Here is a 23,878-nt window from a genome sequence, read left to right as displayed (position 1 = left end):
GAGAAGAGCAACTCCAAGACACATAATTGTCAGATTCACCAAAGTTGAAATGAAGGAAAAAATGTTAAGGGCAGCCAGAGAGAAAGGTCAGGTTACCATCAAAGGGAAGCCCATCAGACTAACAGCGGATCTCTCCGCAGAAACCATACAAGCCAGAAGAGAGTGGGGGCCGATATTCAACATTCTTAAAGAAAAGAATTTTCAACCCAGAATTTCATATCCTGCCAAACTAAGCTTCATAAGTGAAGGAGAAATAAAATACTTTACAGACAAGCAAATGCTAAGAGATTTTGTCACCACCAGGCCTGCCCTAAAAGAGCTCCTGAAGCAAGCACTAAACATGGAAAGGCACAACCTGTACCAGCCACTGCAAAATCATACTGAAATGTAAAGACCATCGAGACTAGGAAGAGACTGCATCAACTAACAAGCAAAATAACCAGCTAACATCATAATGACAGGATCAGATTCACACATAACAATATTAACTTTAAATGTAAATGGACTAAATGCTCCAATTAAAAGACACAGACTGGCAAATTGGATAAAGAGTCAAGACCCATCAGTGTGCTGTATTCAGGAAACCCATCTCACATGCAGAGACACACATAGGCTCAAAATAAAAGGATGGAGGAAGATCTACCAAGCAAATGGAAAACAAAAAAAGGCAGGGGTTGCAATCCTAGCCTCTGATAAAAGAGACTTTAAACCAACAAAGATCAAAAGAGACAAAGAAGGCCATTAGATAATGGTAAAGGGATGAATTCAACAAGAAGAGCTAACTATCCTAAATATATATGCACCCAATACAGGAGCACCCAGATTCATAAAGCAAGTCCTGAGTGACCTACAAAGAGACTTAGACTCCCACACATTAATAATGGGAGACTTTAACACCCCACTGTCAACATTAGACAGATCAATGAAACAGAAAATCAACAAGGATACCCAGGAATTGAACTCAGCTCTGCACCAAGCAGACCTAATAGACATCTACAGAACTCTCCACCCCAAATCAACAGAATATACATTTTTTTCAGCACCACACCACACCTATTCCAAAATTGGCCACATACTTGGAAGTAAAGCTCTCCTCAATAAATGTAAAAGAACAGAAATTATAACAAACTATCTCTCAGATCACAGTGCAATCAAGCTAGAACTCAGGAATAAGAATCTCACTCAAAACCGCTCAACTACATGGAAACTGAACAACCTGCTCCTGAATGACTACTGGGTACATAATGAAATGAAGGCAGAAATAAAGATGTTCTTTGAAACCAACGAGAACCAAGACACAACATACCAGAATCTCTGGGATGCATTCAAAGCAGTGTGTAGAGGGAAATTTATAGCACTAAATGCCCACAAGAGAAAGCAGGAAAGATCCAAAATTGACACCCTAACATCACAATTAAAAGAACTAGAAAAGCAAGAGCAAACACATTCAAAAGCTAGCAGAAGGCAAGAAATAACTAAAATCAGAGCAGAACTGAAGGAAATAGAGACACAAAAAACCCTTCAAAAAATAAATGAATCCAGGAGCTGGTTTTTTGAAAGGATCAACAAAATTGATAGACCGCTAGCAAGATTAATAAAGAAAAAAAGAGAGAAGAATCAAATAGATGCAATAAAAAATGATAAAGGGGATATTACCATCAATCCCACAGAAATACAAACTACCATCAGAGAATATTACAAACACCTCTACGCAAATAAACTAGAAAATCTAGAAGAAATGGATAAATTCCTCAACACATACACCCTCCCAAGACTAAACCAGGAAGAAGTTGAATCTCTGAATAGACCAATAACAGGAGCTGAAATTGTGGCAATAATCAATAGCTTACCAACCAAAAAAAGTCCAGGACCAGATGGGTTCACAGCCGAATTCTACCAGAGGTACAAGGAGGAGCTGGTACCATTCCTTCTGAAACTATTCCAATCAATAGAAAAAGAGGGAATCCTCCCTAAGTCATTTTATGAGGCCAGCATCATCCTGATACCAAAGCCTGGCAGAGACACAACAAAAAAAGAGAATTTTAGACCAATATCCTTGATGAACATTGATGCAAAAATCCTCAATAAAATACTGGCAAACAGAATCCAGCAGCACATCAAAAAGCTTATCCACCATGATCAAGTGGGCTTCATCCCTGGGATGCAAGGCTGGTTCAATACACGCAAATCAATAAATGTAATCCAGCATATAAACAGAACCAAAGTCAAAAACCACATGATTATCTCAATAGATGCAGAAAAGGCCTTGACAAAATTCAACAACCCTTCATGCTAAAAACTCTCAATAAATTAGGTATTGATGGGACGTATCTCAAAATAATAAGAGCTATTTATGACAAACCCACAGCCAATATCATACTGAATGGGCAAAAACTGGAAACATTCCCTTTGAAAACTGGCACAAGACAGGGATGCCCTCTCTCACCACTTCTATTCAACATAGTGTTGGAAGTTCTGGCCAGGGCGATTAGGCAAGAGAAGGAAATCAAGGGTATGCAATTAGGAAAAGAGGAAGTCAAATTGTCCCTGTTTGCAGATGACATGATAGTATATCTAGAAAACCCCATTGTCTCAGCCCCAAATCTCCTTAAGCTGATAAGCAACTTCAGCAAAGTCTCAGGATACAAAATCAATGTACAAAAATCACAAGCATACTTATACATCAATAACAGACAAACAGAGAGCCAAATCATGAGTGAACTCCCATTCACAATTGCTTCAAGGAGAATAAAATACCTAGGAATCCAACTTACAAGGGATGTGAAGGACCTCTTCAAGGAGAACTACAAACGACGGCTCAAGGAAATAAAAGAGGATACAAACAAATGGAAGAACATTCCATGATCATGGGTAGGAAGAATCAATATCATGAAAATGGCCATCCTTCCCAAGGTAATTTACAGATTCAATGCCATCCCCATCAAGTTACCAATGACTTTCTTCACAGAATTGGAAAAAACTACATTAAAGTTCATATGGAACCAAAAAAGAGCCTGCATCGCCAAGTCAATCCTAAGCCAAAAGAACAAAGCTGGAGGCATCACGCTACCTGACTTCAAACTATACTACAAGGCTACAGTAACCAAAACAGCATGGTACTGGTACCAAAACAGAGCTATAGTTCAATGGAACAGAACAGAGCCCTCAGAAATAATGCCACATATCTACAACTATCTGATCTTTGACAAACCTGAGAAAAACAAGCAATGGTGAAAGGATTCCCTATTTAATAAATGGTGCTGGGAAAACTTGCTAGCCATATGTAGAAAGCTGAAACTGGATCCCTTCCTTACACCTTATACAAAAATCAATTCAAGATGGATTAAAGACTTAAATGTTAGACCTAAAACCATAAAAACCTAGAAGAAAACCTAGGCAATACCATTCAGGACATAGGCATGGGCAAGGACTTCATGTCTAAAACACCAAAAGCAATGGCAACAAAAGCCAAAATTGACAAATGGGATCTCATTAAACTAAAGAGCTTCTGCACAGCAAAAGAAACTACCATCAGAGTGAACAGGCAACCTACAAAATGGGAGAAAAGTTTTGCAACCTACTCATCTGACAAAGGGCTAATATCCAGAATCTACAATGAACTCCAACAAATTTACAAGAAAAAAACAAACAACCTCATCAAAAAGTGGGCGAAGGACATGAACAGACACTTCTCAAAAGAAGACATTTATGCAGCCAAAAAACACATGAAAAAATGCTCACCATCACTGGCCATCAGAGAAATGCAAATCAAAACCACAATGAGATACCATCTCACACCAGTTAGAATGGCAATCATTAAAAAGTCAGGAAACAACAGGTGCTGGAGAGGATGTGGAGAAATAGGAACACTTTTACACTGTTGGTGGGACTGTAAACTAGTTCAACCCTTGTGGAAGTCAGTGTGGCGATTCCTCAGGGATCTAGAACTAGAAATTCTATTTGACCCAGCCATCCCATTACTGGGTATATACCCAAAGGACTATAAATCATGCTGCTATAAAGACACATGCACACGTATGTTTATTGCGGCATTATTCACAATAGCAAAGACTTGGAACCAACCCAAATGTCCAACAATGATAGACTGGATTAAGAAAATGTGGCACATATACACCATGGAATACTATGCAGCCATAAAAAAATGATGAGTTCACGTCCTTTGTAGGGACATGGATGAAATTGGAAATCATCATTCTCAGTAAACTATCGCAAGAACAAAAAACCAAACACCGCATATTCTCACTCATAGGTGGGAATTGAACAATGAGAACACATGGACACAGGAAGGGGAGCATCACACTTCGGAGACTGTTGTGGAGTGGGGGGAGGGGGGAGGGATAGCATTGGGAGATATACCTAATGCTAGATGACGAGTTGGTGGGTGCAGCGCACCAGCATGGCACATGTATACATATGTAACTTACCTGCACGTTGCGCACATGTACCATAGAGCCTAAAGTATAATAATAATAATAATAATCATAATAAAAAGAAAAAAAAAAGATTCCTCTGGCAGGGATACCCTTCCTATACCAGGGTGAGAAAATAGCCCTTTTCACCAGAGACTTGAAATTGAGCACTGCCACGGACCTGAATAAACATACTTACTGAAGTAAACCTTGTCTTCCACTGGTTTTACACCTCCCCCACCCCGTATATCTCTTAGTGATTCCTCTCAAAATTTGCTGTCTCTAGATAGATTCCCTTTGTCCTGCCATTTTTTTCAAATTTATTGTTCCTTGCCTAAAAAATATAATAGCATCTTCCTTTGGCTACTTCTTTGGACTTCATTCTCTTGTGAAGATCCCTGTGTACATGCAAAATTAATAAAAATTTGCATGCTTTTTTCTTGTTAAAAAAAAAAAAACAGCTTTGCAAGAATTCACTAAATAATTATAAAGTTCACAAGGACTTGGCTTCAAACTCCAGTTGCATGATGTAGACAAATTACTTAATCTCATTAAATCTCCATGTTAAAAATGCAAATGGGAGAAGACAATACTTACATATCTCAGAATTTAAGTGCTACCTTCTAAATGAAATCTTACTCCCCAAACTGATCCTCTTTCCTGATGTAATTACTCCAATATTGTCTGTCTCTTCCTACCATAATGTAACTCTCATGAAGACATGAATCTGTTTTCACTGCTGAATCCTCAGAGTCTAGATAATGCTAGTTACATGGTAGGTATTTAATAATAATAATACTCATATAATACATTCTTCTGACCAATCTTGAGGCTATACATATGCACATAGGCAACACAATATGAAAGGGAAAGTAAAGCAGACTTGAAAGCTGCCCAAAGTTTGAATATACTCCCCTACTCACACACAGATCCACCAGCAGAAGATAGAAGCCTTACTGGCTCAGGGTGGCTGAACATAACCTCAGCCCAATAGTAGCTTACCTTTAACCTACATAAACACAGGGTTGATTCCCTGGGAATTAAGGCTTAAAATAGGAAAGAAACAACAAAACTATATAAAACTCAACAATAAGAAAACAAACAACCCAAATAAAAATAAGCCAAAGACCTTAACAGATACTTTACAAAAGAAGATATACAAATGGCAAATAAGCATATGAGAAGATGCTTACATCATACGTCACTTGGGAAATGCAAATCGAAACCACAATGAGATACCGTACACACCTATTAGAATGGCCAAAATCAAGAACACTGACAACACTACATGCTGGCAAGGATGTGGAGCACAGGTACTCGCATTCATTGCTAAATGGGAATGTAAAATGGTACAGCCACTTTGGAAGACAGTTTGGTGATTTCTTACAAAACTAAGTCTACTCTTACCATACAATCCAGCAATTGGACTCCTTGGAATTTACCCAAAGGAGCTGAAAATGTATGCCCACATGAAAACCTGAATGCTGATGTTTACAGCAGCTTTATCATAACTGCCGAAACTTAAAGCAACTGAGATATCCTTCAATAGGTAGATAAGTAAACTGTATTATATCCAGACAATGGACTCTTATTCAGTGCTAAAAAATGAGCTATCATGTCATGAAAAGATATGGAGTAAACTTAAGTGCATATCACGAAGCGAAAGAAGCCAATCTGAAAAGGCTATACAAATTTCAACTATATGGCATTCTAGAAAAGACAAAACTATGGGGACATTAAAAAGATCAGTGGTTGACAGGGGTTATGGGAAGGGAAGGATGAATAGGTGAGGTACAGATGATTTTTAGAACAATGAAACTAATCTGTATATATTAAAATGGTGGACACATGCCATTATAAATTTGTCCACACCCATAGAATGTACAACACCCAGAGTGAACTCTAAGGTAAATGATGGACTCAGGGTGTTAATGATGTGTCAACATAAGTTCATCAATTGTAACAAATGTAGCACTCTGGTGAAAGATTGTTGATAATGGGAGAGGCTATGCATGTGTAGGGGCAGGAAGTATATTGAGAAATCTCTGTACCTTCCTCTCAATTTTGCTGTGAAAATAAAACTGTTCTAAAAAAGAAAAGAGTATATTAAAAACAAACAAACAAACAAAGTGAGCAGAAGCATCAGAGAAAGTTGCCAAGATAATTCCTGAGTAAAGATCAGTCTTTTCAACAAGCCGTGCTGGAAAAATTCATTATCATGTGCAAATAAATGAACTTAGGCCCTTACTTTATTCTTCATAAAAAACTAACTCAAAATGAACTATACACTTAAATGTAGGCTACATATATAAATATTTCAGAAGAATAACATAAAAGCAAATCATTGTGGCCTTCTGTTAGACAAGAGTTCTTAGATATGAGAAGATGCTCCACAGCATATGTCATTTGGAAATGAAAACTGAAACAACAATGAAATACAATTACACACTTATTAGATTGGCCAAAATCAAAAACACTGACAACACTAAATGCTGGCAAGGATTTGGTGCACAGGTACTGCCATTCATAATAGCACCAAAAGCATAATCCATTAAAAATTTGATAAATTGGACTTCAAATTTAAAATTTTTATTCTTCAAAAGATAGATTAAGAGAATGAATGAAAAGACAGGCGTGGTTTGGAGGAAAATATTGGCAAAACATATATCTGACAAAAGACTTGTGTTAGAATATATAAAGAACTCTTAAAACTCTTATGAGAACCCAGTTTTAAAAATGGGCAAATGATTTGAACTGACATTTCACCAAAGAAGATTTATGAATGGCAAGTAAGCACATGAGAAAATGATCAATATAATTAGTCATAAGGGCAATACAAATTAAAACCATAATGAGATATACCCACTAAAAGGCTATAATAAAAATTACAGATAATTCCAAGTGTTGGCTAGCATCTGAGAAAACTGTAACCCTCCTACATGGCTGATAAGGATATAAAATGACACTACTATTTGGAACACAGTTTGACAGTTTATCTTTTAAAAGTTGAACAAAAACATTGTATTTCCTAATGATTTCCCTCCAAGAAAAATGTAATCTTATGTCCACTCAAAGATAAGTACACAAATGATCATAGCAGCATTAGTCTTAATAAGTCCTAACTGAAATCCATCCAAATGTCCTTGAACTGGAGAATAGGTAAACAAAATGTGGTATACCTTTCAATGGACTACTATTCAGCACTAAAAATGAACTACTGATACATGCTATAATATTTTTGAGGTTCATCCATATTACAGTGCTAAGTGAAAAATGCAAGACACATAAGATGACTACATATTCTCTAATTCTGTTTATATGAAATGTTCAGAAATGGCAAATTTATAGTGTCAGCAGATCGGCAGTTACCTGCGACTGGGACTGGAAGTGAGAATTAACAAGGGAACTTTTTGAGATGATGGAAATATTCTAAAATCAGATTGTGGTAATAGTTACACAATTCTATAAAAATCATAAGATACTAAAAATCATAATATTATCCCCTTACAATGCATGAATTTTATACATTGCAAATTATACCTCAGTAAAGCGATTAAAACAATAGTAAAAATATCTTTCTCATGATGTCCTTATCTTAAATGGCAGATCACAGTTTTAAATACATGTTCAAAGGGGTTTTGTTCAGTAGGTTTAAAAGGGGCTACTGGTAACAAAATAAAACGCATTCTTGGATGATATAATTAGTACAAGTAACAGCTATGACCATAGTGATTAATAGTTCTAGCACTAAAAATTCAAAATCTTCCTTCCTGCCTGCTCTCCCTGAGATCTAGATGCTGGCATGTTTAGCCTTCCCACTTGTAATTATCCTCCCTCCGAATTGGAATAAGGATTAACTAATTATAGTGATGCCTTCAGACACAAGCCATATCAAATACCCTGGTAACTGAGAATCAACTTGTCTGCAAAAGTATGCCAGAAAGCCTTAAAATCTCTAGTACCTTCATCAAGGCCCAGAACAGAGGATTGAGCCAACCCACAGAGCTTCCCTGATCTAGTCCAGATGGCACAGGTACACCCTGTACTTCCATTAAATTTACTTTCTTAAACTGCTGCTTTGGATAAGGTAAATCTCTTTCTCAAAAATCTTTTTGGGTGTTAAAATGTCCATCAAAGGGCCAGGACATGGTGTTAGAAGCCATAGGTTTAAATCTTGGCCCTGATATGAACTAGTCATGTGGTCTTAACGAAGAAACTTATTTTTTATCCTCAGATTATTTACCCCCAAACTGGGACAGTTCTGCCTACTCTACAAAACTATTGTGAGAAAAAAATCAAATAGTCTATATAAAGTAAGAAACCCAGTATGTGTGTTGTGTTGAATCTGAATAAAGGATGTAGCCAATATGAAAATCAGGGCTTTCCAGAGTTTTGCCCGAATCTTCTTGTCTAGCCTAATCTTCCAGTAGCCCCATGAATTCCCTATTCCAATCACACCAGACTTCTAACCAACTACCACCATCAGGCAATGGCTCTGGCTTTTCTTGCTTTCTGGGCTACCTTACTATCAACTCTGTATTCTGTAATCCCACCCATCTTTCAACATGGCTTAAAAGCAAAATCTTTAGCTTTTAAACACATTCTCCATGATGTTTATTTTTATTATTAACTTCTTAAACAACTCATTATATCCTTAATTATATATGTTTCAAAGTATCAGAGCTATTTTGAGATGTCCTTTTTCCCCTGGTACAGATTATACTTGTGGAAGTATATCAAGACTTGTATATATACCTTGTTACATATCTCCACAGTGCCTCTCACAGGCTCTGAAGTAGGACAGGAGTTTCAAACTATTACTTTTTCCAACTGAGGAATTCCTCAAGGATAATTTGAAAACTTATTCAAGTCCAATTTTCTCACTTTATAGGTGAAAAAAATTATCCCCAGAAAGGGAACATAGAATTCAAGGTAATACAAGTAGTTTCATGTTAGAGCTGAAAGCAGAATTCAGATTTCCCGTGGCAGAGACTTTAAGCTGTCCCTCAATATCAATTCTCCCACATAGTTAGAGGACCACCAATTTTTAGCTAAAACTTGGCTACTCAGAACAAATACTTCATTTCTTTTCCTTCCTTTAGTTCAGTGTGGATGAGTTCTAGTAAATGACAGTGCCACAGAACTGCTTCTTCTTTCTCCACCATCTCCTTCATCCTGCTGCATGGAATACAGATAGGATGGTAGAATTCCATATTGAATCATGAGATTGAGGGCCACATCCCAAGGATGACAGAGAAGAAAGCTGAAAGAACCTGACTCTTTGAGGCTTTCAAGGAGTAGAGCCATAAAATTAGTTGTGGATTGCCTACATTTAGACTTTTACATTGAAAAGAAATAAACATCTATCTTGTTTAAGTTGTTATTTTATATATGTTATTTTGAATATCTATTATTGAAAGCTTAACTGATCCTGTTGTTTTTCTTATTAGCTTTCTGTTGTTTTCAGCTCTTCACACTGCTTCCAGACATGTTCTTAATTCATTTTTTCGTTGTTTCAATCATTCACTCAATAAACATTCATTGTGCACCTACATTCTGCCTGTCATAAATCTAAGAGAATGTTGGGGTGGGCACAGGAGTGAAATGTACAGATCCTGCCTTAAAAGTTATGAGTAATGAATGAACTTCCCATTCTCTTAAAAAAGATCACAATTCATATGTCTGGTAAATATTCATCTCAGAATTTTTCTGACAATCCCATCTCAAATAAGCTCACTGTTCAGTAATATACTGTTAATTGGACCAGGTGCATGTAATGTATTCTATTTGTTCGTCTACATCCACTCTCCACCCTTCTATATCTTTTTATTTTCCCTGGGAGGCTGATCTGTATGAATTACATAAATGGGCTCCTTTGTTCTCTGGATTCTGGTTGTGTTGGCCAATATGGACTCCTAGAAGGAGATCAGATGTAAGTAAGAGAATGAGGTCTATACATTTATTTTTCTCACCACTCTCTATGGGATTATCTTAGGCTAATCATGTACCTTAACTGAAGGTCACTAATTCTTTCTGAGATGACCCACTAAATGACTCTCTACTATTGTGTTCTGTTAACCATTCCTTCTCTTTTTCCCTTTGAGCTGTTATTAGCCCTAGAGAATTTCACTGTACCTTGTCATTGCATACATTTCCCACACCTTGTAAACAACCCATTTATTAAACCTTCCTTAAATTATCCTAATTTGAGGCTGCCATCTGTTTCCTGCTGGCATGCTGACTCATACACCATGTATATCAATTTTCAGTTCAAAATATATAGGCAACAGATACAAATGGGAAGATACCATGAGAAGCACTGTTGGGAAGAAGATTGGAGTAGAGAAAAGACATTTAGCTATAAAATCATAGCGCATACAGAATCTCAGACTACAAGAATAACATGACCAGATTTGTCTCTCGGGTACCTGAGTTGCACATAGGCCCTCTTTATTGCTCTCTTTTTTGAGGTATCCTGGATTTATTTAGAAATGTGTCTCACTTTTATGTGAAACTCACAGTCACTAGGCTGAGTCCATTTAACTACCAACACATATCAGAACCCCAAGTAGAGTATCTTCTGCCAATTTCACCAGTATCTTCATTTAGAACATTTAGAGCCTGTCCAATAAGCCTCTTTTAGGGGCACAATCCACACTTTTTGAAGAGTAAAACATAAAACCAAATTAGCACCTGCTTATTCTTTATTAGCAACCAAAGTATTGCTGACAACAAAGAGTAAAACCTATGAATCCAGTATGAAGAACAACTTCAGATCCTAGTTTGGGCACAAGAGGAAGAGAGGGAAGTAGGAAGAGGCCGGGTGTGGTGGCTCACACCTGTAATCCCAGCACTTTCGGAGGCCGAGGCAGGCGGATCGCCTGAGGTCAGGAGTTTGAGACCAGCCTGGACAACATGGTGAAACACTGTCTCTAATAAAAATACAAAAATTAGCTGGGTGTGGTGGCTGTAATCCCAGCCTCTTGGGAGGCTGAGGCAGGAGAAGGCAGAGGTTGCAGTGAGCTGTGAGCCGAGATCTTGCTACTGTACTCCAGCTTGGGTGACAGAGCAAGACTCAATCTCAAAAAAAAAAAAAAAAAAAGGAAGTAGGAAGATGTGGTAGGCAAAGTAATGCAACACTCCCCAACCCAAGATGTCTAACTCCTAATCCCCAGAACCTATGACTATGTTACCTCACATAACAAAAGGGACTTCACAGATGTGATTAAGTTAAAGATCTTGCTATATGGAGATTAACCTGGATTATCTGGGTAAATCCATTATAAGCACAAGGATCCTTATAATTGAAAGAGAGTTCATATCAAAGTGATACAGCATGAAAAAGACTCAACCAGCCACTGATGGCTTTCAAGATGGAAGGGAACTACAAACTAAGAAATGCAAGCAGCCTCTAGAAGCTGGAAAAGGCAGGGAAATAAATTCTCCCCTAGAGCCTCCAAAAGAAATGCAGATCTGCTGATACCTTGACTTTAGCCTAGTGAGACTCATTTTGTATTTCTAGCCCCTGGAATTCTAAGATAATAATTTTGTGTTGTTTTATACTACCATGTTTGTAGTAATTTGTCACGTCAGCAATAGGGAACAATTATGGAATAGGAGACTGAAATCTCTAGACCCAGGAAACTAAACCTGGAGCAGGAAAAAAGAGTCAGACACTGATGGATGACAGAGACAGAGCACATTGTGGCCATCACAACCAAACTGCACACCACTTGCTAACCTGTACTGCAGGCAAGTTTGGTTCACTAAGAAATGTATTCTTCCAAAGATCTGATAGTTGTAGATATGCGGCGTTATTTCTGAGGGCTCTGTTCTGTTCCATTGATCTATAGCTCTGTTTTGGTACCAGTACCATGCTGTTTTGGTTACTGTAGCCTTGTAGTATAGTTTGAAGTCAGGTAGCATGATGCCTCCAGCTTTGTTCTTTTGGCTTAGGATTGACTTGGTGATGCAGGCTCTTTTTTGGTTGCATATGAACTTTAAAGTAGTTTTTTCCGATTCTGTGAAGAAAGTCATTGGTAGCTTGATGGGGATGGCATTGAATCTATAAATTACCTTGGGCAGTATGGCCATTTTCATGATATTGATTCTTCCTACCCATGAGCATGGAATGTTCTCCCATTTGTTTGTATCCTCTTTTATTTCATTGAGCAGTGGTTTGTAGTTCTCCTTGAAGAGGTCCTTCACGTCCCTTGTAAGTTGGATTTCTAGATATTTTATTCTCTTTGAAGCTATCTGATCTTTGACAAACCTGAGAAAAACGTGAGATATATATTTTGGAGTTAGCATCATATATATGTATTTTAAAGCCCCAGGATTGGATTACAGCATGAGATAGGACATATGCTAGGCCTCTCAGGAGCTCATTCTCCCTGCTTCTCTTTCCTACTACTCTGTGAGACCCTTGAGACAAGGTCTTTTGGATTTAGCTGATTCCTTAGTACAGGGTTAGAGTATTGGTCAGAAATAAGTTAGCCTAGTGATTATCTGCTCAGGTTTAGAGTCAGACACACCAGGATTTTGTTCCTAATTTTACCGTCAGTAGAGTGTGGACCTTGGGGAAGTTGTTTAACCTCTTCAAACCTGTTTTTTCATTCTTTAAAGGGATATGTTAATAATAATGAATAATGAATAAAATGTAACAATGCCTGTTACATGGCCATACTGCCCAAGGTAATTTATAGATTCAATGCCATCCCCATCAAGCTACCAATGACTTTCTTCACAGAATTGGAAAAAACTACTTTAAAGTTCATATGGAACCAAAAAAGAGCCCACATCGCCAAGTCAATCCTAAGCCAAAAGGACAAAGCTGGAGGCATCACACTACCTGACTTCAAACTATACTACAAGGCTACAGTAACCAAAAAAGCATGGTACTGGTACCAAAACAGAGATATAGATCAATGGAACAGAACAGAGCCCTCAGAAATAATGCCGCATATCTACAACCATCAGAACAAACCTGAGAAAAACAAGCAATGGGAAAAGGATTCCCTATTTAACAAATGGTGCTGGGAAAACTGGCTAGCCATATGTAGAAAGCTGAAACTGGATCCCTTCCTTACACCTTATACAAAAATTAATTCGAGATGGATTAAAGACTTACATGTTAGACCTAAAACCATAAAAACCCTAGAAGAAAACCTAGGCAATACCATTCAGGACATAGGCATGGGCAAGGACTTCATGTCTAAAACACCAAAAGCAATGGCAACAAAAGCCAAAATTGACAAATGGGATCTCATTAAACTAAAGAGCTTCTCTGCTCAGCAAAAGAAACTACCATCAGAGTGAACAGGCAACCTACAAAATGGGAGAAAATTTTCACAACCTACTCATCTGACAAAGGGCTAATATCCAGAATCTACAATGAACTCAAACAAATTTACAAGAAAAAAACAAACAACCCCATCAAAAAGTGGGCAAAGGACATGAACAGACACTTCTCAAAAGAAGACATTTATGCAGCCAAAAGACACATGAAAAAATGCTCATCATCACTGGCCATCAGAGAAATGCAAATCAAAACCACAATGAGATACCATCTCACACCAGTTAGAATGGCAATCATTAAAAAGTCAGGAAACAACAGGTGCTGGAGAGGATGTGGAGAAATAGGAACACTTTTACACTGTTGGTGGGACTGTAAACTAGTTCAACCATTGTGGAAGTCAGTGTGGCGATTCCTCAGGGATCTAGAACTAGAAATTCCATTTGACCCAGCCATCCCATTACTGGGTATATACCCAAAGGACTGTAAATCATGCTGCTATAAAGACACATGCACACGTATGTTTATTGCGGCACTATTCACAATAGCAAAGACTTGGAACCAACCCAAATGTCCATCGATGATAGACTGGATTAAGAAAATGTGGCATATATACACCATGGAATACTATGCAGCCATAAAAAATGATGAGTTCATGTCCTTTGTAGGGACATGGATGAAATTGGAAATCATCATTCTCAGTAAACTATCGCAAGAACAAAAAACCAAACACCGCATATTCTCACTCATAGGTGGGAATTGAACAATGAGAACACATGGACACAGGAAGGGGAACATCACACTCTGGGGACTGTTGTGGGGTGGGGGGGAGAGGGGAGGGATAGCTTTAGGAGATATACCTAATGCTAAATGACGAGTTAATGGGTGCAGCACACCAGCATAGCACATGTATACATATGTAACTAACCTGCACATTGTGCACATGTACCCTAAAACTTAAAGTATAATAATAATAAAATAAAATAAAAAAATTAAAAAAAGAAATGTATTCTTCCTATCAGAGGCTCACAGTAATAAAATGCTTTCATACATTTTGTAACACCTAGTAAAAGTCTCCTTTTCTCTCAGAGGTTTTGGGATTCACTTAACTTTTGTATTTTGCTATAGAGGTTTATCAGCTTCATTCAGAAAAACAACCGTCTGTCTCATATCTTATTCTATGACTTCCTAGTGCCCACAGTCACATTAAATGACACAATAAAAACAATATTTTAAAGAATTGTTAAATTAATACTAATTATATAGTTGTTTAATTGTAGTTTGTAAATTATTAAAAGTTCTGGAAAGCACCAGTATTCATTATTTGCATTCCATAAAAACCCATTGCTAAGTCCCTATCCCAAGTTTGCCTGTTTCCAAATGAGTAACCGAAACCTGGCACAGGCCTTACCACACTCTGGCCCAGTTGCTCCCGAAAGAAGTAATCCATGTTTCTCTTTTGCAGGCTGTCAAGGTAATGTTGGAAGCGAGTGTATGTATATGGGTAGCAGTAAGCAAACTGGTAAATATCTTCTTCTCGGTCAAAACAAAAGGCAAAGGACATCACATAGTTCTTCCTATGGTCCGGGCAGCGGTAGTAGTAAACATTTTTGGGTGGCAGTCTTTGCCTAAAATATATAAACAAAGAAATTTGGGCATATGAGACATTTGTTCAAGCTTCAAAAGGTAATACATATAAATCAATGCCTGGAGAAAAACTGTAACATCAAGAACCATGGGTAATGGGGCTGGGAGAATGACAACACAAACCACATATTGTCTAAAACAGACCTGAATCTGGCAGCTCTTTGCTTACAATCCAGTGCTACCCTTTCTCAACTGTCTGGAAAATGCAAAGTTAAACAAAAATAGACACATTCTATTCACTTGTTTATCCTTATTTTGAGCACTTAACATATGTGGCATCAAATGCCCAGGCCTTGATGTACAATAATAAATAAGACAAGGAAGATCTCTGTCCTCATGGAGAATAGTGGGGAAGCGGTCAGTAAAATATTAAAAATAAGTAGACAATATAATTACAGATTCTAAAAGTGCCTTGAAGGTAAATAAAGACTGTGATGCTATAGAGATATAAATGGGAGAGGCCTACTTTTCCCGGGGAAGTTACGTTTTTCAAATTATAAGACTAATCAAGAACTTTTAAAATAAACTCATATGCATTGTATATATTCAAGGAAGGGGAAAATATTAAACATTTCTCTAAATTATTACTATTATTTTCTACAGAGCATTCCATGAGACTAATTTTCCACAGAAGCACTTTGGGAAATAGTGCTTTAAAATATGCTCTGTGGGCAATTTTGCTAAGCTAAACACTGAGATGCAAACAGGAAACAAAAATGATGCAGTCATAGTTTCCATAATGTCTTTGCATTTACCCACTTTAAAGAGTTACTCTACCCTCTCATGATTTATGATATCCAACCTCTTCACAATGTTTCCCTACAGTGAATGTCTCTCATTTCTATCATTTCAAATCCTGCTTATCCTGCAAAACTCATCTAAAACTGTGCCCTTTCCATGATACTACATGGACAATTCCAGGCCAGTTCAGCTCCACATTTTGTGTAACTCGTGCTTTTATATCAATTGCTTAATAAGTCTTATCCACCAAGGTTGATTTGGAAGATCCTTAAAGGAAGGGATGCTCCTGGGGAGTGCAGATACAGTGGATGAAGGATGTAAGGCTCACCTGTAGTGGTTTGGCATTCAATTGAGAATCCAAAGACTACAGGGGCATATGAAGACAAATGTGAGGAGGAAGGTTTAGGAGGGGAAATTGAGAAAAACAAGAAGGGTGCTCTCTCCAGGTAGAACAACTTGGAGAAAACTGTTAACAGATAGAACAGAGCATTATAACATACTAGTGTTTGTTGCAGAATCTTGTTTCTACCTTAGGGTCTTTCTGAAGCTAAGTGGCCAGGGTGGGAGGTGTGGCTGTGGGATTCCTATGGAACAACAATGGTTACATGGCATTGATGCCTGTACATACATTTGATTATATTAAATTTAATTAAATATTCTGGTATTTGATTATATTAGAAAAAGTGACTAAAATGATGGGCCATAGGGTCTAAGATGGGCAAGAATCTGAAAGTGCTGAGGAGAAAGACAGGATGATAGATATGCAGTCTAAGCAACAAAGAAACAGAGCTTTCACATAAAGGTCAGAGGTAGTACCAAAGGTTGTTTAGAGGTGTTTGGCCCACCAATAGAGTCCATTTGCCTCCTACTCCCAAAGCTACTGCCAATAAATACATAAATAACAGTCTTGTTATAATGGAAATATATCTTCAAGACAAATCTTATAGGCACTCCTTCTTCTAACTAGATTGCTACCCTAAATTCTAGAATTATCAGTGATGAGGTAGAGAAATGATGGCTTGGAAGGTGCATGAGAAGTGAGGAGGAAAGTGACCCCTCTTGATCCTTCTGTACACACACTGTAGAAGAATGAGGATTTCTTTTTTTTGTTTTTTTGGTTTTTTTGTTTGTTTGCTTTTGTTCTTGAAACTATTTATTTACCTGCATCCTTGTTAATTGGATAGACAAAGAAATTGAAGTCATATGGTGTATTTCATTCATAATTATATATATATATATTTCAGTGTTTTTTATATATGTATATACAACACACATACATATACATATAATGCATTTTTACTTTTAAAATTAATTGCCAATTCATGCCTTTTATCTATATTTCTATTAAAATTTTATAAGAGCTTATCTATTATATACTGGATATTAATATAATGCTATATAATAAAACATTCTCCCCAGTTGTTTGCTCTTTAGCTTTGTATATGATGTCTATGTATTTTTTTCTATACAGAAATATATCTATGAATCTTTTTGTCTTTTATACATACATTTAAAAAACTTCATTTTTATAAGTATAATTTTTTTTTAAATTTACTTTTTTAAAAATTCATTATTATTATACTTTAGGTTTTATGGTACATGTGCACAATGTGCAGGTTAGTTACATATGTATACATGTGCCATGTTGGTGCGCTGCACCCACTAACTCGTCATCTAGCATTAGGTATATCTCCCAATGCTATCCCTCCCCCCTCTCCCCACTCCACAACAGTCCCCAGAGTGTGATGTTCCCCTTCCTGTGTCCATGTGTTCTCATTGTTCAATTCCCACCTATGAGTGAGAATATGCGGTGTTTGGTTTTTTGTTCTTGCGATAGTTTACTGAGAATGATGATTTCCAATTTCATCCATGTCCCTACAAAGGACATGAACTCATCATTTTTTATGGCTGCATAGTATTCCATGGTGTATATATGCCACATTTTCTTAATCCAGTCTATCATTGTTGGACATTTGGGTTGGTTCCAAGTCTTTGCTATTGTGAATAATGCTGCAATAAACATACATGTGTATGTGTCTTTATAGCAGCATGATTTATAGTCCTTTGGGTATATACCCAGTAATGGGATGGCTGGGTCAAATGGAATTTCTAGTTCTAGATCCCTGAGGAATCGCCACACTGACTTCCACAATGGTTGAACTAGTTTACAGTCCCACCAACAGTGTAAAAGTGTTCCTATTTCTCCACATCCTCTCCAGCACTTGTTGTTTCCTGACTTTTTAATGATTGCCATTCTAACTGGTGTGAGATGGTATCTCATTGTGGTTTTGATTTGCATTTCTCTGATGGCCAGTGATGATGAGCATTTTTTCATGTGTCTTTTGGCTGCATAAATGTCTTCTTTTGAGAAGTGTCTGTTCATGTCCTTTGCCCACTTTTTGATGGGGTTGTTTGTTTTTTTCTTGTAAATTTGTTTGAGTTCATTGTAGATTCTGGATATTAGCCCTTTGTCAGATGAGTAGGTTGTGAAAATTTTCTCCCATTTTGTAGGTTGCCTGTTCACTCTGATGGTAGTTTCTTTTGCTGTGCAGAAGCTCTTTAGTTTAATGAGATGCCATTTGTCAATTTTGGCTTTTGTTGCCATTGCTTCTGGTGTTTTAGACTTGAAGTCCTTGCCCATGCCTATGTCCTGAATGGTATTGCCTAGGTTTTCTTCTAGGGTTTTGATGGCTTCAGGTCTAATGTTTAAGTCTTTAATCCATCTTGAATTGATTTTTGTATAAGGTGTAAGGAAGGGATCCAGTTTCAGCTTTCTACATATGGCTAGCCAGTTTTCCCAGCACCATTTATTAAATAGGGAATCCTTTCCCCATTGCTTGTTTTTCTCAGGTTTGTCAAAGATCAGATAGTTGTAGATATGCGGCGTTATTTCTGAGGGCTCTGTTCTGTTCTATTGATCTATAGCTCTGTTTTGGTACCAGTACCATGCTGTTTTGGTTACTGTAGCCTTGTAGTATAGTTTGAAGTCAGGTAGTGTGATGCCTCCAGCTTTGTTCTTTTGGCTTAGGATTGACTTGGCGATGCGGGCTCTTTTTTGGTTCCATATGAACTTTAAAGTAGTTTTTTCCAATTCTGTGAAGAAAGTCATTGGTAGCTTGATGGGGATGGCATTGAAACTGTAAATTACCTTGGGCAGTATGGTCATTTTCATGATATTGATTCTTCCTACCCATGAGCATGGAATGTTCTTCCATTTGTTTGTATCCTCTTTTATTTCATTGAGCAGTGGTTTGTAGTTCTCCTTGAAGAGGTCCTTCATGTCCCTTGTAAGTTGGATTCCTAGGTATTTTATTCTCTTTGAAGCAATTGTGAATGGGAGTTCACTCATGATTTGGCTGTCTGTTTGTCTGTTGTTGGTGTATAAGTATGCTTGTGATTTTTGTACATTGATTTTGTATCCTGAGACTTTGCTGAAGTTGCTTATCAGCTTAAGGAGATTTGGGGCTGAGACTATGGGGTTTTCTAGATATACCATCATGTCGTCTGCAAACAGGGATAATTTGACTTCCTCTTTTCCTAATTGAATACCCATTATTTCCTTCTCTTGCCTAATTGCTCTGGCCAGAACTTCCAACACTATGTTGAATAGGAGTCGTGAGAGAGGGCATCCCTGTCTTGTGCCAGTTTTCAAAGGGAATGTTTCCAGTTTTTGCCCATTCAGTATGATATTGGCTGTTGGTTTGTCATAGATAGCTCTTATTATTTTGAGATACGTCCCATCAATACCTAATTTATTGAGAGTTTTTAGCATGAAGTGTTGCTGAATTTTGTCAAAGGCCTTTTTCGCATCTATTGAGATAATCATGTGGTTTTTGTCTTTGGTTCTGTTTATATGCTGGATTACATTTATTGATTTGCGTATATTGAACCAGCCTTGCATCCCAGGGATGAAGCCCACTTGATCATGGTCGATAAGCTTTTTGATGTGCTGCTGGATTCTGTTTGCAGTAATTTATTGAGGATTTTTGCATCAATGTTCATCAAGGATATTGGTCTAAAATTCTCTTTATTGGTTGTGTCTCTGCCCGGCTTTGGTATCAGGATGATGCTGGCCTCATAAAATGACTTAGGGAGGATTCCCTCTTTTTCTATTGATTGGAATAGTTTCAGAAGGAACGGTACCAGTTCCTCCTTGTACCTCTGGTAGAATTCTGCTGTGAATCTATCTGGTCCTGGACTCTTTTTGGTTGGTAAGCTATTGATTATTGCCACAATTTCAGCTCCTGTTATTGGTCTTTTCAGAGATTCAAGTTTTTCCTGATTTAGTCTTCGGAGAGTGTATGTGCCAAGGAATTTATCCATTTCTTCTAGATTTTCTAGTTTATTTGCGTAGAGTTTTTTGTAATATTCTCTGATAGTAGTTTGTACTTCTGTGGGATGAGTGGTGATATCCCCTTTATCATTTTTTATTGCATCTATTTGATTCTTCTCTCTTTTTTTCTTTATTAGTCTTGCTAGCAGTCTATCAATTTTGTTGATCCTTTCAAAAAACCAGCTCCTGGATTCATTAATTTTTTGAAGGGTTTTTTTGTGTCTCTATTTCCTTCAGTTGTGCTCTGATTTTAGTTATTTCTTGCCTTCTGCTAGCTTTTGAATGTGTTTGCTCTTGCTTTTCTAGTTCTTTTAATTGTGATGTTAGGGTGTCAATTTTGGATCTTTCCTGCTTTCTCTTGTGGGCATTTAGTGCTATAAATTTCCCTCTACACACTGCTTTGAATGCATCCCAGAGATTCTGGTATGTTGTGTCTTGGTTCTCATTGGTTTCAAAGAACATCTTTATTTCTGCCTTCATTTCGTTATGTACCCAGTAGTCATTCAGGAGCAGGTTGCTCACTTTCCATGTAGCTGAGCGGTTTTGAGTGAGATTCTTAATCCTGAGTTCTAGTTTGATTGCACTGTGATCTGAGAGATAGTTTGTTATAATTTCTGTTCTTTTACATTTGCTGAGGAGAGCTTTACTTCCAACTATGTGGTCAATTTTGGAATAGGTGTGGTGCAGTGCTGAAAAAAATGTATATTCTGTTGATTTGGGGTGGAGAGTTCTGTAGATGTCTATTAGGTCTGCTTGGTGCTGAGCTGAGTTCAATTCCTGGGTATCCTTGTTGACTTTCTGTCTCGTTGATCTGTCTAATGTTGACAGTGGGGTGTTAAAGTCTCCCATTATTAATGTGTGGGAGTCTAAGTCTCTTTGTAGGTCACTCAGGACTTGCTTTATGAATCTGGGTGCTCCTGTATTGGGTGCATATATATTTAGGATAGTTAGCTCTTCTTGTTGAATTCATCCCTTTACCATTATCTAATGGCCTTCTTTGTCTCTTTTGATCTTCGTTGGTTTAAAGTCTGTTTTATCAGAGACTAGGATTGCAACCCCTGCCTTTTTTTGTTTTCCATTTGCTTGGTAGATCTTCCTCCATCCTTTTATTTTGAGCCTATGTGAGTCTCTGCACGTGAGATGGGTTTCCTGAATACAGCACACTGATGGGTCTTGACTCTTTATCCAATTTTCCAGTCTGTGTCTTTTAATTGGAGCATTTAGTCCATTTACATTTAAGGTTAATATTGTTATGTGTGAATTTGATCCTGTCATTATGATGTTAGCTGGATATTTTGCTCATTAGTTGATGCAGTCTCTTCCTAGTCTTGATGGTCTTTACATTTTGGCATGATTTTGCAGCGGCTGGTACCGGTTGTGCCTTTCCATGTTTAGCGCTTCCTTCAGGAGCTCTTTTAGGGCAGGCCTGGTGGTGACAAAATCTCTTAGCATTTGCTTGTCTGTAAAGTATTTTATTTCTCCTTCACTTATGAAGCTTAGTTTGGCTGGATATGAAATTCTGGGTTGAAAATTCTTTTCTTTAAGAATGTTGAATATCGGCCCCCACTCTCTTCTGGCTTGTAGTGTTTCTGCAGAGAGATCCGCTGTTAGTCTGATGGGCTTCCCTTTGAGGGTAACCCGACCTTTCTCTCTGGCTGTGCTTAACATTTTTTCCTTCATTTCAACTTTGGTGAATCTGACAATTATGTGTCTTGGAGTTGCTCTTCTCGAGGAGTATCTTTGTGGTGTTCTCTGTACTTCCTGAATCTGAATGTTGGCCTGCCTTGCCAGATTGGGGAAGTTCTCCTGGATAATATCCTGCAGTGTTTTCCAACTTGGTTCCATTCTCCCCATCACTTTCAGGTACACCAATCAGATGTAGATTTGGTCTTTTCACATAGTCCCATATTTCTTGGAGGCTGTGCTCGTTTCTTTTTCTTCTTTTTTCTCTGAACTTCCCTTCTCGCTTCATTTCATTCATTTCATCTTCCATCGCTGATACCCTTTCTTCCATTTGATCGCATCGGCTCCTGAGGCTTCTGCATTCTTCACGTAGTTCTCGAGCCTTGGTTTTCAGCTCCATCAGCTCCTTTAAGCACTTCTCTGTATTGGTTATTCTAGTTATACATTCTTCTAAATTTTTTTCAAAGTTTTCAACTTCTTTGCCTTTGGTTTGAATATCCTCCCGTAGCTCAGAGTAATTTGATCGTCTGAAGCCTTCTTCTCTCAGCTCGTCAAAGTCATTCTCTGTCCAGCTTTGTTCCGTTGCTGGTGAGGAACTGCGTTCCTTTGGAGGAGGAGAGGCGCTCTGCTTTTTAGAGTTTCCAGTTTTTCTGCTCTGTTTTTTCCCCATCTTTGTGGTTTTATCTACTTTTGGTCTTCGATGATGGTGACATACAGATGGGTTTTTGGTGTGGATGTCCTTTCCGTTTGTTAGTTTTCCTTGTAAACGACAGGACCCTCAGCTGCAGGTCTGTTGGAGTACCCGGCCAGCCGTGTGAGTTGTCAGTCTGCCCCTGCTGGGGGTGCCTCCCACTTAGGCTGCTCAGGGGTCAGGGGTCAGGGACCCACTTGAGGAGGCAGTCTGCCCGTTCTCAGATCTCCAGCTGCGTACTGGGAGAACCACTGCTCTCTTCAAAGCTGTCAGACAGGGACATTTAAGTCTGCAGAGGTTACTGCTGTCTTTTTGTTTGTCTGTGCCCTGCCCCCAGAGGTGGAGCCTACAGAGGCAGGCAGGCCTCCTTGAGCTGTGGTGGGCTCCACCCAGTTCGAGCTTCCTGGCTGCTTTGTTTACCTAAGCAAGCCTGGGCAATGGCGGGCGCCCCTCCCCCAGCCTGGCCGCCTTGCAGTTTGATCTCAGACTGCTGTGCTAGCAATCGGCAAGACTGTGTGGGCATAGGACCCTGGGAGCCACGTGCGGGATATAATCTCCTGGTGCGCCATTTTTTAAGCCCGTCAGAAAAGTGCAGTATTCGGGTGGGAGTGACCGGATTTTCCAGGTGCCATCTGTCACCCCTTTCTTTGACTAGGAAAGGGAACTCCCTGACCCCTTGCACTTCCCGAGTGAGGCAATGCCTCGCCCTTCTTCGGCTCGCGCACGGTGCACGCACCCACTGACCTGCGCCCACTCTCTGGCACTCCCTAGTGAGATGAACCCGGTACCTCAGATGGAAATGCAGAAATCACCTGTCTTCTGTGTCGCTCACGCTGGGAGCTGTAGACCAGAGCTGTTCCTATTCAGCCATCTTGGCTCGTCCTAGAATGAGGATTTCTTGAGAGGGCAATTGGGGAAGTAATGTCCTCCAAGACAGTCAGGCCTCAGTTCATTGTTTTATTTAGCAAATATTTAAGCATCATAGACTTTTAACCAAGTCTAGTTTGGTTAAGACAAGGGGTAAAGGAAGAAGTGAACTTAAAGACTGAGGATCCAAG

At 38.4% G+C, this 23,878-nt stretch overlaps 1 protein-coding gene across 2 annotated transcripts in view; it reads right to left on the bottom strand.

Annotated features, from left to right (window-relative positions):
• AGBL4 (AGBL carboxypeptidase 4) overlaps nucleotides 1-23,878 on the bottom strand; it is a 1,536,119-nt gene that overhangs the window by 500,658 nt on the left and 1,011,583 nt on the right. For both annotated transcript variants that reach the window (XM_054488559.1, XM_054488570.1), the window contains exon 5: nucleotides 15,137-15,353. In XM_054488559.1, the coding sequence (XP_054344534.1) occupies nucleotides 15,137-15,353 (217 nt within the window). The remainder of the gene's footprint in view (nucleotides 1-15,136; nucleotides 15,354-23,878) is intronic.

The sequence above is a fragment of the Pongo pygmaeus genome, chromosome 1 (assembly GCF_028885625.2).
Source record: "Pongo pygmaeus isolate AG05252 chromosome 1, NHGRI_mPonPyg2-v2.0_pri, whole genome shotgun sequence".
Lineage (NCBI taxonomy): Eukaryota > Metazoa > Chordata > Mammalia > Primates > Hominidae > Pongo > Pongo pygmaeus.
This window is presented reverse-complemented; position numbering and strand designations above follow the sequence as displayed.